The sequence below is a fragment of the Platichthys flesus genome, chromosome 20 (assembly GCF_949316205.1).
Source record: "Platichthys flesus chromosome 20, fPlaFle2.1, whole genome shotgun sequence".
Taxonomy (NCBI): domain Eukaryota; kingdom Metazoa; phylum Chordata; class Actinopteri; order Pleuronectiformes; family Pleuronectidae; genus Platichthys; species Platichthys flesus.
In genome coordinates this window covers 19,275,419-19,293,566 of record NC_084964.1, presented here as the reverse complement: position 1 = coordinate 19,293,566, position 18,148 = coordinate 19,275,419, and the positions used below count along the sequence as shown (strand labels likewise).

Here is an 18,148-nt window from a genome sequence, read left to right as displayed (position 1 = left end):
CATGTCCATCACGGATGAGACAGGCGACCACATGACGGTGGAGTGATGGGACGTATAAAGTGCAACTCACGGATGTTGTCATATGTGAATGACAACTACAGACAGTTTATATTTATACTGCGTCTCCATTGACTTATCATGTCCATCTACTACCCCCCCCCCCCCCCCCCATACATCAGGCGACAGTTCACTCTTTTAGGGCCGTGCACTTAATGCTGATTTTCTTTGCATTTCCACGTCACTGTTTATGGCACATTACAGCCAATCAGAGAGATTTATGGCCCATGTGCACCAAGTTGCCAGTTTATTAGGGACACCCGTGCATCCTGCTTGTACTGCCACCAAATACGACTGAGGGACTTGTACTTTTACCTCAATACATCAACTTCACTACATCTCAAAGGCAAACTACTACTTGTTAACTTCACTACATAACCAAATAGAAGCAGCACATAGATTCTGATGAGATTTAAATGATTCATGCCGGAAATTTACGAGCTGTAAAGTGGTTAAAATTAAATAAGTGCTGCACTAAAGTGATTCCTGCACATTAAATACACAATCATTAACATACAATAATACATGATCTGAAGTAGGATGTTCTGCACTTTTAAATTCTTTCACCTAAGTAAACTTTTGCACACAAACGCACACATCACTGCCTGAGGTGGACAAAATAACGTGAACCCCTCTCAGTTTGGATCGATGCCGTTCAGCAGCTCCACAGACTGTGGGACTGGTGACGGAGTTTGACTGAACCCTCTTGGCTCCATCAGTCCCACTTATCCTGGAGAGTTCCTGAGCTTCACGCCTCCTCTTGCGGCCTTCGTCAGCTCGGAGAGTCGGGTCACTATTAATTGTTGTTTGCTCTGTGACGGCTGCAGCGCTGGAGGAAGTGCTCACATCACTCACTCAGGTCAGAGCAGAACAACAACTGTGTGAGTGTTGTACTGTTGCTGCATTAAAGTGTATGCAGCATTAAACTCAATGATTTGGCTGAGGCGTCCATTTAACAATTTAAAGTCTGATGTATAGTTTTAGTTTTGTGTGTCAAATCAAAAATTTTTAAGTAACTACCTTTTAAATAAATGAAAAAGTTCAATGTTTCCCTTGATCAAAGACAACAGAAAACACTCAAATGATCCAAACATCCTAAACAAAACCCAACAATAATTTTGTATTAATCATAAAACTACAGTGTTAAGCTCATTGAAATCTGAGCAGTGTGGAGCTGCTGCATCACTTTTAACAATGTGTTCCTAATAAACTGATCACATGCATGTTTTTAAGACTTTAAACTTAAACCACAGAGACATTTAACAAATTCCATTTACCTTTTAAATTAAACTAAATGGAATAAAAACCCTGATGCAGCAGCTTGTTGGATTCACTCAGGCCTCAGCAGCGGTGCACGGCTCACAGATCAAAGACGAGGCCATTTGCATGAATTAACCACTTTGTTAAATATTACCTGGAACAGCCAATCAGAGCCCTGGAGCACGACGTGAGGACGAGAGATCAAAGCTGCGACGATCGACCCACTGGGACCGTTCACATGTTCTAATCTCTACTGGTGCACAGTGCACTTTCTAAATGGACGCGTCTGCTGCTGCTGACCTGTCTGTCTGTCTGTCTGTCTGTTCCTCTGTCTGTTCCTCTGTCTGTCTGTCTGTCTGTCTGATCCCTCATGCAAATCAGAAGACGCAGTGCACTTGGTATGCGAGCATGTACAAATACTGACGTCTTTCTTTCTTTTGCCTGCGTAATTTATGGCACCTCTGGCATCGGTCCGAGTCCGGGGACGTTTGAATGTATTGTCTCGGGCGCTGGAAACGTTCCAGGAGAATCTGTGTGTGTGTGTGTGTGTGTTCGTTGTGTCACTGTGCGACTTCAGTGTTAGTGTGTGACATTTAAAAAATATTGCAGCTTTTGACTTGCGTGGCGGTTTTGAGGAGAGGACGTCGTTGGAGTCAATTTGGCTCAGGACTGCGTAAAATATTCCTTTCTACGACCATTAGCATACATGACACTCAAGTGGATTCCTTTTTACGCACACACGAGAAATTAGTGTTGATATAACTGAGCAGGAAAAAAGAAAAATGCAACTGGAGTCTGAGTGAAATGTAAAAATAGCAGCCATGAGGTCCAGATGTGAGGAGCTGACTTCTAAACAAACTATAATCCTTATTTAAATTCACTTAAAATGGAGTTTAGTGCCAAAACCTCTCAGCTCGTCCAGCCCTCTGTGGATTGTGTTGGGTTTTCGTTCTGCTCACATTGTTATGATGATGAATTTGAAGACAATTTGGCACAGAAATGTGTAAATATCCTCCAGCCTGCATGATCCACAGAGAGGGGTCCTTAATACACACACACACACACACACACACACACAAACACACAGGAGACGTCTTTGTTTGCTACAATTGTGCAGGAAATTGCAACTCGAGTGTTTCTGGGTGAAATGTAAAAACAGCAGCTTCTAAACGAACCTTGTGTTTTTCTATCCACTGAATGTTTGAGTCACTTCGATGCTGTTGGATTTTCATTCTGCTCAGATTGTAATGAAGATGTAGCTGGAATCAATTTGCCATTTTCCTTTCTATGGGCATTACCACATGAAAGTGAGCCTGCATGATCAGCAGAAAGGGATTCCTTTTTACGCACAGACCCACACACACACACACAGCCCCCCACACACACATGCACACACACACACAGAGCGTGCAGAAACGCTATGCAAGGCAGCGTGCGAGCTGCAGAAACAGTGTCCACTCCGCTTCACCCCCTGAGCCACGTCCCCGTCCCACCGTCCGACCCGGAGCCGGAGAGGAGCCGCGTCCTGTGCGGGGATCATTCCGCCGCGCGGAGGTGAGGGACGCGTCTGTTTGTGTGCGGGATGAATGGAGGTGCGGGGAAGGTAAGGCGGCCGGGGTGTTGTGTGCCGTGGACTCGGTTGTGTGTCTTTATGATTTACGAGCCTGACTCCAGCCGCGGTTCAGCCAGAGTTCAGGGAGCCGCGTGCCTCCAGACTCCTGCTCCTCGCTGCTCCTCTCTCCGCTTCGCTCCTCATTCACGAGACGGGATTTCATTTAGCTCAATTACGATCTTCAATTCCAGCTTTTAATCGCATTTCGTTTGGGTCCAGGCCCTGAACGCAGCCGCTGCGCAGCACAATGGACCCGTGTTGTATTTTGTAGTTTGATGGACGAGCGTCTGTAACGTTTAATTCTTTCTCCATTTAGTGAATAAAGAGTTTCATTTATTCACAGTCTAAAGCCGCTGATGTCATTTATAGAAACTCCCTGAAAGCAGAATAAATAAATCTGGTCTTCACTTGTTTATTAATATTAAATGTTTTTCCTTTTTAATTGGCATTACATTTGAGATTTGTTTTATAATTATTATTATTACCCATGTCTTCTTGCTGCCATTATGGTTTAATCCTTTATTTAAATCAGAACAATAGTCTTAAGAGATAATTTAAAAATCTGAAATCATGTTTATTTGTATTACAATAAAATAAATCATCCTGTGAGGCGTCAATAATTAAAAATGATATTTTCTAGATGGCAGATTTGACCAGGTTATCCACAAAGCGTGTGTTTTCCAGGAGGTGTGTTGGCTCCATGGGCTCTTAATTCTGCTGTCGCCTCTGCTCAGGAGAGGCTCAGCTATTCACGTCAGGCCACTATTGAGCTGAGAAGATGGATCGTGTGGTCTCCTCCCTGATTCTCTGTCCTCTTTCTCTCTGGATCCTCTCAGGCCGGCAGCCCCGCGCTCCCTGGAAACCTGCCATGTGACATTTGGCTGCCAGCGCTGCGTCGGAAGGTCAAAGTGGAGGCTCGGGGGGCTGCACTTTCAATGGAGATGCAGAAAAGCAACGTGCACCACCAGCAGCACCTCCAGGACTTCACCCTCCCCTGCAGAGGGTTTGGACCCGTGGGGGGGCAGGTGGAGGCGCTGGAACGCGGCCCGGTCGCTCGCAGGTCAAAAATCCAAAAGTTTAACATGAGCAAAAAGATTTTCCCCTGGATGAAGGAGTCGCGACCCAATCAGGCCCACGCCAGGAGCCCCTCAGGTTTGTGTGACGCCACCAGGAGGAAGAGTGAGGAGGAGGAGGAAGAGGAGGAGGCCAGTTACCAAATGAGGCCTTTTCATTTATGAGCTCTCTAATGAGCTCGGATACAGTTAATTGAGGAGATTAGCTCATATTTTCCATCGTCGGGTTCAAAAGGTCACGGAAGCTATTAATTAAATCCAGTCAGGCGAATCCACACCGGCTCCATCTGACCCACATTCAGTTTCAGGCTCGTTTAAAGTGAAGTCTTCAGAAATTAATTTGTTCTGCACTTTTCAAAACAAAGTGCAGAGGATAATTGGCAAAGCAGAAAGAACAATAAACCCAGAAATGGAATAAATATTATAAAATGTTTTTTTTAATTATTTTGAGAAAACACAAGTGCTTCTATTTGACACCGTGATTCCCCTGTAAGGCCTGGCCTTTATTTATTATTAGCAGAAATATATTTTAATAATTTATAGGATTTTTTACAAATTATAACTTTGATGAAAAAACAAATTTGGAAAATTAAACTATATATTTGAAAAAAACGATTTTGGGCAGAACATGATATACTTGAAAAAATAAAAATAACCAGAGACAAATTTTCTTGGTCCCTTTTATTGTTTCAATGCTTTTATTCTGTGAATCTTTTGTTTTATCGTTTGGATGAAAAGTGCAATAAGCTCTGATTAATTTCTAAATCTTCCTCCAGTGTCAAGTTTAGTTTACAACCGATAACTTACTCGTTAAATATCCAATGTGCTCTGTTTGTGTTTCCATTGTTTCTTCATGTTGTTCATTTGTCTGATTATTATTTATTCATCCAAGATGTATTTTAGAGCAGGTGCACGTGACAGTTTAGTATACATGGAGGAAACTGACAGTTAAGGAGGAAAAAACACTAAAATCAGTTACAAGCAGAAAATGACTTAAAATAGTCAAATACGATCAAAGACAAATAAATTGAGGATAAAAGGGATAGAACAGAAACGTCTCCGGTGGATTCTGGAGTTCAACCCTTTCTCTCTTTCCTCTTCTGCACAGACTGCATCGTCAACGAGAAGTGTCCAAGCGCGACCCCGGCCTCCAAGCGGACGCGCACCGCGTACACGAGCGCGCAACTGGTGGAGCTGGAGAAGGAGTTCCACTTCAGCCGCTACCTGTGCCGGCCGCGGCGGGTGGAGATGGCCAGTCTGCTCAACCTGCACGAGAGGCAGATCAAGATCTGGTTCCAGAACCGCAGGATGAAACAGAAGAAGGACGAGAGGCAGCAGGGCCTCACCCCCACCACGTCCTCCTCCTCTCCCCCGTCCTCCCCCTCCGCCCCGGGCAGCCCCACTCTGTCCAGCCTGGGTTACGTGCATGTGGGAGGGGATTACCAGGCGGCCTCTCCTCAGCTCCAGTCCCAGCAGCAGCAGCCTCAGTACCCGGCACAATACTCCAAATATCCGGCTCTGGGCTTTACGCACAATCCGCCATTTGAAGTGCAGTACGACACGCACGGCAGCGCGCACACAACGAACCAAAGCGTGGACGTGAGCGGTTCCTTCTTCCCACAGAGCTGCTGCTCCTCTCAGGACAGAATCATGCAGGCTCCAAAACTGACTCATCTGTAGCAGATACTCGAAAAACTGTATCTTTACTTTGTGGAAGCGAAACGTGACTGATCCGTGTTGAAGCACGAGTTTTTATTGTTTATTTATTGAAGTGATTATCTAAATACTAGTCTCAGCTTATATTTATTTGTAGTTATTTGTATTTAAATGTATTTATTCCTCTGGAGCCTTTACAATCCACTGTTGGTTTAACTTTTACGCATGGGCCTCTTCAGGAGCGTTGCAACCCAGCCCCATGTGGTTTAAATGAAAACGTTAACTGTTGTTTTTAGGTAATATAAATAAATAAAAAAAAGAATCCCCCAGAGTAAATATTTCTCTAAGAGCCAGACGAATGTAATTCAGCCAAAACGCTGGGAAAATGGGAAATCCACCTTTTTTTTTGTTCCTAAAGCTCAATTATCTCTTGAGTTCTACAGCGTCACATTAACTCTACACTTAATTACAGCGCCCTTACGTGGGGCTGTGGACGTGATAGGTTTGGGAAGATATTACATTTTAGTGTGAGTGTCGTTAACTCTCAAGCAAGAGAGATAGACGCCAGAGAAAAGGGCCTGTGTGGTTCTTAAATGTGTCTTTGTTCTTTTATGGGCAAAGTGGGCCACACAAACTGTCAATCTGTAAAAGAGCCATGATGGATCACTGGATCCTCTGCGCTGCCTCCTTCTCTCCCTCCTTACAACACAGTCTGATTCACGGTCCGTCTGGATTCGGGTCTGAAACACGGAAATACTGTAGTTTGGTAACAAGATAAAACATATTTTGGCTAAATTTGTATTTAGATAAATAGAAAATACGAGATTTCGATGTGTACGTCCAACGAAAAGGTGCAAATAAATCAACGCAATTAATAACTTAAAGGCCCATTTATTTATAACGGTTATTACATTTAAATGAAACAAATGAATTCGTTCTTTTGTTATTTGTGAACTTTGTGAAATCATTCAATCAATTTGGCTCTTCTTGATATCATTATATCATAAAAGAACAATTCTCCTATGATCTCTGCACATCTTCCTATCGCTGGAGGCCATTATTATTAATACAAGCATATAAGTACCATTCCTATATATGGAATACATATATTGTGATTATTCTTTCTGTCATAAATGTGTCACTCGCAGCCCCTCTAACGCTGCAGCCGGAAAATTTGTCCTGGTGTTTGTGTTCTTATCAGATGGATGAGCGCGTTTGATTGAAGCATTTGTCATGTAAATGCGAGCCGTGTGATGGACGAGCCTGCAGACTTGACAGACTGCTGTAGGTCCTTCGCCATTGGCGTTCCGCGGGTCACATGGTGTGTCAGGAAGGTGATATGAGGGTGGAAGGCAGTTTTACAGCTTTGACATACTACCTAGGAGGTTAGGGCACAGGGAGCACCGATTAATGACTGCTCAGTCTTTATCACTTCTGAACAAACAAAGGCTCCAGGATGAACTCCTACTTAGACTACCCCGTGTGCAACCGGGGAGCGAACCTCTTCAGTGCCAAGGCCGGATACCACAACTTAAACCACGGATACATGTCGTCCAGCTCGTGCGCAACAAGTGATAGTTACGCACCGGATGGCCGCTTGGTCGCCGCGACGTCTGCGCCCCACCAGACGCCGAGCCTCCCCCTGCACCACCAGACACACGTCAACTTGGACCTGCAGTTCTCCTCGCCGGGGAGCTCCATGTACGGGTCGCCTCTGGAGTTCGGACACCACCAGTACGGCCTGCAGGCTACCGAGCAGGACCGGAACTTCATCCATGCGCAGGTTTCCCCCGTCGGAACAAACATGGCCCCTTACACCGGGGACAGCTGCGGGCCTGGGGTGGCAGCGGGCGGCCACTATCTGCACTTCGGTAACGGAGAGCAGAGGCAGCAAGAATATACAGACAGTGTTTACACAAGGTTACCGCCCCAGAGCAAGGAGAAGGATTTGGAGCATGTGGAGGAAACGTCTAAAACATTCGATTGGATGAAAGTGAAGAGGAATCCTCCCAAAACAGGTTTGTTTACCCCGAACTGATAAAAGAATTAGAGAAGTGAAGTGCAGCTAAGAGAGGTCATGTGATCTCAGGGGGCCACACAGGCTCACTGTGCGTAAACTGTGCGTAAAGAAAAGTCCAGCTGAGATATAATCAAACAAAATGGCACTGAACAAATATTAGGCCTCTAACTCTTTGCAGCGTTTGTTTCTCTTCACGGTCACATTTCATTCTCACCCATCAGTCACACACTAGTCCTTTGAGTTCCATGTTTGTTCCTCCATCACACGCTCATCCATGCTCTCTCCTCAGCGGGCCTGTCCGAGTTCCCCGGCCAGCACAACGTGATCCGCACCAACTTCACCACCAAGCAGCTGACGGAGCTGGAGAAAGAGTTCCACTTCAACAAGTACCTGACGCGGGCCCGGAGGGTGGAGGTGGCCGCCAGTCTGGAGCTCAACGAGACGCAGGTGAAGATCTGGTTCCAGAACCGCAGGATGAAGCAGAAGAAACGGGAGAAGCTCGGCTCCTCTGTGTTGAACACCCCCGCACCGGTGGAGAAAGTCTCTGGCCCTGACTCCTCTCCAAAGGAGAAGGGGAAAGACTCTGGACCATTATAAGACTTTAAAATAAATATATATATGGAGACTGTGGAGGCCTGAGCTGTTTCCCCCCCAGTGGCACAATTCCAGGAAATAACTGTGAACATACTTTTGGACTCGTGTGAATAGAGCTTGTGCTTAAAAAGACATTGATTTGACACTGAATGCTGAGATAACTTTTTTTTAAATGTCTTTTCATCCGTTCTTGTATTTTGTAATCATCCGTTCTTAGGCCCGTGCTGTGTTTTGAGTTGGAACACTGAAGTTCTCTGTGTCATTGTTTGCACTATTTATTTACAGGGTATTTTCCAACAATTGCTGAGATGATTTAAGCTTAATAAAGTTTATAAAGGTGAGGAAAAAAAAATTGTACATGCTGTGTTTGTAAAAAGGAAAATGAGGATATGTGACTGTGCTTTTTCTAAAAAGGTCTAAAATAAATTATTTCAAATCATGAAATGCATTAAAATCGTTTCTATATGTACTTCCATTTATAGTCTCACCCAAGTCCTCTTGCATAATGTGACAAGAGGAATCTTTCTCAACACACGGGGTGGGTCCCAGTGACCTCCTCACCTCCAAATACCTCCAGGGGCTCTAAACATGACAACAAACTCCAGGGAGCCAGGTCGCACCCTGGATTTGTTACACAAATTCTGCTCAGATACAGCTGACACAGGTCCCCACAGAGATCCTCATGTATTTTACATGATTTAAGTGACATAATTGTTTTTAATAACGTTTTTTTCATGTTGAAAACCAAGGAGATAAGTGGATTATCTAACGTCTCAGTGCTCATTCAGGTTTCGCCTTCAGCTAAACGTTTGCCGGACCAGGCCACCTAGGTTCAGCCGATGCTCAAGGGGCAGCAGGTTCAATATTTGCACTGGGTGTTAAGTTTGCACACACACAAGTTTCTGCCCCAGCAGCACCGGCCTGTTGGTGTCCTTTTTCCTAAAGCTGAGGTTCACTCAGAGTTCAGGCACAAATGAATGCAGAGTCAATCTGTCAAGACAGCAGAGTGGCTCGTGGAGGAGGAACTCCAGGCCCCTCTCGCTTCAGATGTTTGTAGGTATATTGCTTTTAATATTTAGTAATAAGGTTATCGGCCATTTAGCGAACTGTGCAGAGTTACAACTGTTTCCAGCCTCTGAAAACCATGTTTCTTTGAAATGGAAATCAGCAACCCTTTGAAATATATCTGCGTGAGTGTGCAGTTCTCACACAACTATATTAAAAATTAATACAGTTCAACGAATAGAAGTTACAGTTGAAATACCCTATGGGCCATTACTGTAAATTAGAAAAAGGGCTAAGGGGTTTGTTGTCATACATTTCTCTACAAGGCACCAGCCTCCTCTTCAGATGAGTCACAAGGCCAAGGACTGTGGAGACAATCGATTCGCTGAATAGTGACAGATCCAACAACAGAAAAGGGGACGGTGCAGAAAACAAGTGTGGGACTTCATTCCAGAGGTGTGATCCCTGCCATCTCTGTAGGCAATACCTCAGCGCTCCCAGCGGGTGCTCCATCTGGAGGTGTCAGAGTCGGTGCTGCCGCCGACGCCACGGAGACAGATGTTCCGCCGGGGGAGAGGAGGAGGAGGTGGAGGAGGAGGAGGAGGGTGTTTTTCACCTTCGGATCAGCGGAGCCCTCGCTTCCCTCTGCGGGGGAATGTAGGGCAAGGAGAGGAGAGGAGCAGAACATGGTTAATGAACACAATGGGACAAGAAGGAAGATCCTACACAAATAATAAAAAACTCCAACAGCTCACTGCACACGAGGACTATTAATAGATCCAGCAGCCGAGCTCCTTCTCCTCTCATATCTAACACATCTTTACCCGACCTGCCCCCCCCTTACACTTTGTTTGAGGTCAACCCGGTGCTGTTTGTACCCCATGCTGCTTGCAGTTGTTGCAGGCTCTTTTACAAGTCTATTGCAAGGCTCACTTCCTTGGTTTTCTACCAGTTCCTCTGTCGCATGTCACTCTGCAGGGTCCCCGGGCTTCAAAGACAAACTAGATACAGTATTCATGGCATAACGGGGGGTCGGTCATCTAAGAGAAACCACAGAGGAGTCATTTCTACTGGCAGATGTCAAACACAGCCGCAGTATTTATCACATGGTGCAGAGATAAATGGAGCTGCTGCTGTGTCAGGGAGACGTTTCACCAAAATAGCCACAATATTTCATCATATTTCTGAAATACAATATATCAGACTTCATAAAAGACAGAACAATCGAGTCTGGGACTAATTTCCATCATTGTCCCTGGTGTTTTTCCACTGACCTTCAGCAAGCCGGAGTCAGACAGACACAATGTCTGAACAGAGAAATGATGAGAATCATAAAAACAGGTCGGTTCATTACAGCTGCAGCGATAAGTCGACTAATTGATTAATCAGTCGGCATAGAAATTAATCAGCAGCAAATTGAAGACTGAAAAGTGTTTTTCAAGCCAAAATATTGATATTGAGCCAAATTAATAAATCCGACTTGAACCTTTAAATACTTTTTGATGTCTTATCGACAAAATCATACGTTTTTTTTATCTGCAGCTTAATTGTAGATTTAAATAATCACAATTGCAGCCTAAAGAATTTACATATAGATTCTAAATAAAGCAGAACATAACTTCAACATCAAAACATAAAGGTTGTGTGACATAATTCAAGGTGCAAAATTAAACAACTGTATTAAATTAATCCCCCCTCTCCTCACCCTGAGCATGTAGGAGAATCTACAGTGGCCTTCAGGGAACATGAAAACTCAAACCATGTAAAGATGAAACAAATAACAACAATCTATAGTTTCAGGTGATAATAAATTACTTAAAACCTAATTTTGATTATTATTTTATTTCTGCTCATACATCCTAACGTCGACACACTGGACCTTCAACAAGGTGACAAAGTTTCATCCTGATACTTTATCTTTATTAATGAGATTTCAAATATGCCTCAAAATAAAAAAGTCTGGTTTCAATGTGAGCTTTAAAACTGTTTTCCAGCGTTTAGCTTTAGTTTCGAAGCTTCAGCAGGTTGAGGTATCCATGGATGGTCTCTGATGTTAAAGATATGTATATATAATCATTTGCTGTAGTGAAAGGATTTTAACACATTTTCCAATAAAAAGACAGAATCTTAAAATCTAGAATATGATTTTAAACACAACAACCACTCTAGATTGTTTTGTAAAGTTCATTATAAAAGAATCAGTTTGAACAGAACAAATAATCAAAGTGACCCGACAGTGATTCAGTGCATGTCACCACCTTGCTAATGTTTCTAACACAGACTTGAAACATTGCAAATACTCTGTTATTTAATTTATCCGCCTGCTGTTATTGTTCAGCGAAGCCTCGGTCAGAAACGCTGCCTATAGTTCTGAGCAGCAGACTCTCTTCCTCCTTTGTTATGGCACTGTGGCTCTTCTAAGCCCAGCCTGGGAGATTCCTCACCACCATCCCCCCACCGAGTCTGGCTCTACCGGATGTGGAGGTGGCAGCCGACCTGAAGCCCCGGCCTCCTGGGTCCCTCCAGCGACTGCATCCTGTCCCCACTCCATCAGCACCGTAACTGAGGAAGACAAGTGACTTGGCCAGGGTTAACGTCTTAATACTCCCCGGGATTGCCTCCAGGATCCAAATGGCTACACCTAATAGTTTTCCTCCTCCGTGTGGCTGTCAGGACGCCATGACTGTATGCCGTAAGAAAAACAAGACCAGCTGAGAGGCAGAGTAACGAAGCAGCACAGTGAAATAATGAGGGGTGGTGAGGAAGAATAGGGCGCCCATGAAAGGTTCGGTGCAACGGCTTCAGGTTTGAAGCAAATGATGATGAGCCCCTGCCTGGACGCTTTGCATGGAGAGGCTGTACACTTGAAATTAAACCAGCTCCTTCCTCCGGAGCCCAGGAGGGAAAACCCAGAACTCAATCAGTGTCACGTCACATGGTTCAAAGCGGCCAATTCGATGCTGCCAGGAGGTTGAGAAATGCAAGGTGACAGTTCATTTTACCAGTGACAGTGTGTCGGTCTCGCTTGCTGGCTTCCCAGTCAATTCCCAGCGAGCAGTGAAGGTTGAGTGTTGCTGGAGACAGACAGCAGACCCCCCCCACCCCCCCTCACCACCACCGCCGCTCTCTCATCGACCTCACTCTGCTTTGTATTCCAATTAACTGGACAGAGGGAGCGGCAGCGGCGTGCAGGATCACGAGCTCAGGCAGACACGTCCTCCTGGCTTCCTTCCAGTCTCTGGATCCCACCACTCTGGAGAGCGCTTCCCTTTCCCAGTCCCCGCTCTCCTTCCACTCCTGCCAAGAGGCCAGTTGTTTCAGGGGGATAATTCATAGATGCTTCTTTAACAACTGCCCCTAGGGACAATGTCTTGGTAATGAAAAATAGCTCCCTCTCACACATTCATATATCACATGTAATAGAGGCGCTTAATCGCTCAGTGGAGTCCACGCACTGCGAGCTGTAACTGCTCCCCTTAACAGACACCTCAAATAATGCTGAATTAATATTTTGAAATGGCTCATATATCCTAACATAATACAATTTGAATGATTTTCTATTCAATGCTCTCAGGGCTAACATTGATTTGAGTACAAACTGAGGTAATCCCCCCCCCCCAGCCTACCACCAGGCAGTGTGAGTGAAGGTTGTAGATTTAGCGCAACACATTTGCTCCTCCGTCTTTTGTGTCCTCAATCTATCATCACTTTTTACCTCGCCGCCATTGAGGCCCCCCCCCCTCCGACACTGATGCATGTTTGAGCAGTGGGTGGGTTGAGAGTAGAGTGACTCGCTGGAAATCCCAAAAGTAAACTGCCTCCTTTTTATCTCCTCCAGCGACACAAACATTTACAACAGACCCTTAAGATTCAGGCCAAACACCTTTTTGTTTTTTTGTCATCACAGCTTTGAATACGCTGCGACATGTTTGCATGAGCACCGACTTGAGATGTTTGCTCTTGGAAAAGGTGAGACAGCTATTCTTATACAGTGATTAATGTCAGAGGTTTAGAGGAAAATGAAATAAAAAGGATAAAAGAACTTGTGCCCTGTGCTCGTGTTTTGAAAAGGAAAAAACTCAAAGGTGCCACATCCTTCTCTGAAACAAAGCTAAAGAGCCTGAAAGACAAGCATGGGTGCTTCACTATTTGTCCCTCTGGACTACCCTATCTTGAGAATGCAATGTGTGTGTGTGTGTGTGTGTGTTTGCAGCATACACACACACACACGAAACACACACCCTCCATGCCCCCAGGTTCCTCCTGACTCTCTCCCCTCGCAGATCAGAGGGACCCGCTGTCCCTCCCCACACCGCATTGCAAATGAAAAGGAATGCGCTGATAAAAGGCCAGATCCTAGAGATGAGAGGGCAGGAGGAGGACAGGGGCAGCGAATACTAAAGGCGGGGGGGTCGCCTCTTGGGGAGATGAGAGGTGGCGGAGGAGTCAGTGTTGGTAGTAGTGGGAGATCATAGCCGCGCTCCCCCTCAGCGGCGTTTGATACAGGGCTTTTGTCGCTCTTTCAGCGGCGCATTGTTGGGTGGTGTAATCCCCGTCGGATTACAAAGGGCTTCCCTTTTCATATGGGGCTGGCCCAGCAGGCAGGTGGCTGCGGCTCTGTGGAGCTGTCAGGGGGAGGGAACCTCTTTTCCAGGGGAGGGGACCCCAGTTCCTCTTACCTTCACAGGGGCTTTTTGCTGGGAGGCCAGTCAGGCGCAGGTCAACGCGGGGCCAATTCTGACATGAGATTCAACTCGGCCTGACCCCGGGGCTTCCTGCAGAGAGCTGACAGGGAAGGACACCATCATGACACAGTCATCAACGTGATATACGGAAAATTATTAATATACGATGATGCGCCGAGAGGAAACTGCTGCCGATACTGCTGTTTACTTCCCGAGTAGTAAAACTGAGCTGTATTTAATATCGAAAATGCAACAGAGCTGCAGCGATTTTGATAATCAATATATGGTTTCATCATTTTTTTTTTTAAATATGTGATGATTTCACTTTTTCAAATGTGACATTACAATAATATTAAATACTCTGGTTTTGGACATGACTCGGACAAAACGAGTTTCTGACAAAATGATTAAACTAGAAAATAACTGGCAGATGCTCAATGATAAAAAATAAATATTTGCAGGAATCCTAAAGAGCAACTTCCCTTTTTGGACTTTAATATAAGAGAAGACATGGAATCTTTGCAGCTGGTTGATGCAAACAGCCTTTTATTTTTGTATTTCAACATAGATATGATGCAAAATGTTGCATGGAGACACATTTCTGTTGAAATACTTAGGATTGTGAGTCTCTGAAATGACAGATTACGTGTGTGTGTCTGTGTGATGTTGCCTGGGATGTGAAATAATTATCCTGTGAGCTTGAATACACACACTACACATTTCAAAAAGCAGGACAGACACAGGACAAGTCCCACCCGGTCCTGATGGATATCTGGTGTGTGCTGTCGATGTGAGCGGTGGCTGATGGAGCTTTGGTTATTTGATGACTTTTCCTTGTCGTGTCTCTGTGATACAGGATCAATAAGGCGATAGAAAGGCCCACCACTTGTATTAGCTCCTCCACCGCTGCCTGGTCCACACATGTCAGCTGTGTGCGTAGAAGCTCGGGTCCGAACCACTGCTGTTCCCCCTCTGCTGCTAATACACACCATCCATCCATGAGCTGTCACATATAGCGAGGGACCAATTTAGCTTCGCCGCATTGTTGTCAGAAATATCCTAATTAGTTTCTCAGCTTCAGTCACAGACCCATCAACGTGGTGGATACTGTAAATTAAACAGTGAGAGGGAGAATTTGTCAGACCTAATTTGACACGATGTGCTATTCAGGGTGAAGATAATGTTCAACCATTTTCAAATCTGAGGCCACGTGTAGTTTATTAAAAGGTTTTCACTGTGTAAATATTTCCAGTGAAACATCACTCAAAAGCAAAAAAGCTTTGATTTACACATCTAAAAATAAAATGCTGAAAAACCTACATAGTGTATGGAATAAAACAAAATAAATAATTTGAATTACCATTTTATGTTATAGAACTGTGATTAACCATTTTACAACGTCAGTATCTACGTGGCACACAGTGAGCACTAGAAGGCAGCGCCGGTTCAAACATCAATCAACTTGCAATCAAATGTAAAATAAAAACCATTCATTAAAAACAAATGATTCATTCATTGTTTACAAAAGACGTGGAAATGTACACCCTGAATTAAAATCAAATAAAGTTCGAAATTTGTGGTAATTTCCGATTTTCCACTGCATTGAACGACAGTGACATCGCGAGTACTTGAATGCAGCACATGCAAAAAAGTCGTGTAAAAACCACTTAGCAAACGTAAAATCAAAATTAAATTGGCAAGAAACAATTCATACATTATTTATCAGAATCATAGAAAATTATAGAATCAACAAATAAACTAGATTTAATAAAATAACATCGACCCCTGTTTCTGCTTAATCTCTGATTTCCGATTTTACAACTGCATTAACCGACACTGCCATCGCGGGTACTTGAATGCATCGCGAACGATGTGGAGCTGTGAACTTACCCAGAAACATAGCCGGGGCCGGGTTAGCTCATCAAGCTAGCTCATCAGCGGCGCCAGGTGATAGACGGGTCCAGGTAAGCGCAACACGTGGAAGCGAGTTGAAATAAGACTTAAAGGAGATTTAATGGAGGTTCATCGTGTGAAGCTTCATTTCATTAGCCGGCTAACAGCTCCTAGTTCCGGCTGACGACCCCCGTCCTGCCGCCAACAGGCCTACGGCTCCATGTTGGATTTACAGGTGTAGGACCGTTGCTCCAGGTGAGTCAGGTGACCTCAAACAAAATGGTGGATAAACACCACAAACCAGAAGCCACGTGGTTTTCATTAAGAGTCCACTCCAAGTTGCTTGTGGTGAATTTAAATGAGGATTTCTGGCTCTAAACTGCTCACTGTGCATTATTTAGTGGAACAAATGAGCCGTGACACCATGTTGGGAAATGATTTAATGCTCAAACTGGATCCAAACCCACAAACAGGCTGTTAATTAGTTTCACCACGGAACTGGGTCACTCCTGCATAAACACACTTCCTCTAATTCAGGACTTTACTGCACACATTCTCAATTCAGGGTTTTAAAGGTGAATTAATCCAAGTAATGCTTCACGTGACTAGTCGCTAAATTCCAATTCAATTCTAAAACCATCTCTTAAGACGTTTCCTGGAAAATAATACACTTAAATATATATAGTTCAGGTTTTATACTTCAAGTACTTTCTAAATACTAAGTCCAGTGTCAACATCTAATCACATTAGTAAATTTTGCTTCAAAAGAGTCTAAAAAGATGAATGAGTTAACGTAGTTTACTGTTGAAGGACTAATTGATTAATTGACGAGTTGCTTCAGCTGACTCATGTGCTTGATCTAAAACCTGTTGGCAAAGGATTTTTCCAAAACCAAAGTGCTGTTGCTTCTTGGCTGCTCGTCTCCTGCAGTCGTGTTTGTGCTGCTGGATGATGCGTCTTATTTTAAAGTGAGATTTTGATGTCATGATTTTGGGGGATGTAATATACAGGTCAGGGGTCCCCTCAGGGTAAGACCATTATGTTGAGTAGTATTTATATATCTTTTTAGATAATATGACTTTAATACTTTGACTTCAAAATGATCAGTGACAAGGCAAAACTCTGGAGCTGCCGGGGCTTTGTGTTCTTGCTCCAGGACGCTCAAGTAGGTTTTACTACAAAAGTTAAAATCTGTGTCTACACGAGTCAAATCACGATTACACAGCCGGAGCTGCACGTCACCACCAGTTGCCTATTTTGTGATTCACCACAGACGCCTACATGGTCTTTAAATGTCTTGTTCGGTTTCACCTCTTTATTATCAGGTTATTCCCGGTTTTATTGCTGCCTAAAGGAAGCAGGGTCACGGCCCCCACTTCTGTACGGCGTCGTTATTGTGTCAGGTCTTTATCAGTGTCTGTCAAATCTGTCCTCGGCCTCTTCTGAGAAAACCAGAGTGTGCAGGAAGTCGCCGCCTGTGCTCCTGCTCCACCCCGTTTTGTGCAAATCGAGGTGCTTGCACGGAAGTCAGGTTTCAGAGCCAGAAGTGACAGGTGGCTTGATGCTGTGATAGTGAGCGTGGACGTGTGCATGCCAGGATTCTGCTTCTGCTGCTGGAGCTGTGACATTATGATAGAGACCGGGTTTGCATAGGCACAGTCCGAAAAGTCTGCAGACCAAAGTGACCTGAGTTGGACAGGTGAAAGTCGGGGGATGGGGACATTACCGGCAGACGTTAAGAGACTTTTGAACGGTAATGCCTTTTTGTTTTTACACGTCAGTTCCTAGCTCTACTAGTTTGTACCTCAACAACAACCCTAACTTTTAGCTTCATCATTTTCTTTCCATTGTTTTTATTCTTAAATCTCTTGCTAATAAAATGTTGCTTCAAGTTGAGCAAACAAAACCAAACACTATAAAATATGATCTTTCTCAACTTGTAATAAACATTGTTCCTGACATGATGGTTCTGTGTTATTAGCCACATTTGCATGTTCTGTCAGAGGGTCCATCCCGGCCTCTGGATTTGCATTTGCCAGTCGGCTCATGTAGAGGATGGAATCAGATAAGGGATGTGAGCCGACCTATTTTGCCTACAGTGTCATGGACTGGTCTCTCTTCTTATTCTCTACTAAAAATGAGTTTACAGCTCATAAAAGAAAATGTTGACATAACTGTTTACACACATTTATCAATGTAATGTCTTTGGATTTTTCGCTTCAGAGATCACACAGCAAGTAGCTTTATATTGTTTAATTTGCCTTCAGAAATATTGTGGTGGTCACGTTAGAAG

General features: G+C 44.2%; 3 protein-coding genes and 1 long non-coding RNA gene across 4 annotated transcripts in view; 3 read left to right on the top strand and 1 right to left on the bottom strand.

The window, feature by feature from the left end:
- Positions 1–3,860: 3,860 nt before the first annotated feature.
- On the top strand, positions 3,861–5,745 carry LOC133931469 (homeobox protein Hox-B3-like). Its single transcript, XM_062378358.1, has 2 exons — positions 3,861–4,081; positions 5,111–5,745. The coding sequence occupies exons 1-2, from the start codon at positions 3,865–3,867 to the stop codon at positions 5,680–5,682; spliced, it is 789 nt and encodes a 262-aa protein (XP_062234342.1). The 5' UTR covers positions 3,861–3,864; the 3' UTR covers positions 5,683–5,745.
- A 900-nt stretch (positions 5,746–6,645) lies between these two features.
- On the top strand, positions 6,646–8,311 carry hoxb1b (homeobox B1b). Its single transcript, XM_062413722.1, has 2 exons — positions 6,646–7,676; positions 7,968–8,311. The coding sequence occupies exons 1-2, from the start codon at positions 7,115–7,117 to the stop codon at positions 8,273–8,275; spliced, it is 870 nt and encodes a 289-aa protein (XP_062269706.1). The 5' UTR covers positions 6,646–7,114; the 3' UTR covers positions 8,276–8,311.
- Positions 8,312–9,781: 1,470 nt separating this feature from the next.
- On the bottom strand, positions 9,782–16,097 carry LOC133975754 (uncharacterized). The gene is made up of 4 exons (XR_009924786.1): positions 15,853–16,097; positions 14,718–15,069; positions 13,957–14,052; positions 9,782–9,922 (listed from the first exon to the last, which is right to left on the bottom strand). It is a non-coding gene; the product is annotated as an uncharacterized LOC133975754 (long non-coding RNA).
- A 1,310-nt stretch (positions 16,098–17,407) lies between these two features.
- skap1 (src kinase associated phosphoprotein 1) overlaps positions 17,408–18,148 on the top strand; it is a 28,417-nt gene continuing 27,676 nt past the window's right edge. Inside the window, exon 1 of the mRNA XM_062414187.1 lies at positions 17,408–17,608. Within this exon, the coding sequence (XP_062270171.1) occupies positions 17,569–17,608 (40 nt within the window). The 5' untranslated portion in view covers positions 17,408–17,568. The remainder of the gene's footprint in view (positions 17,609–18,148) is intronic.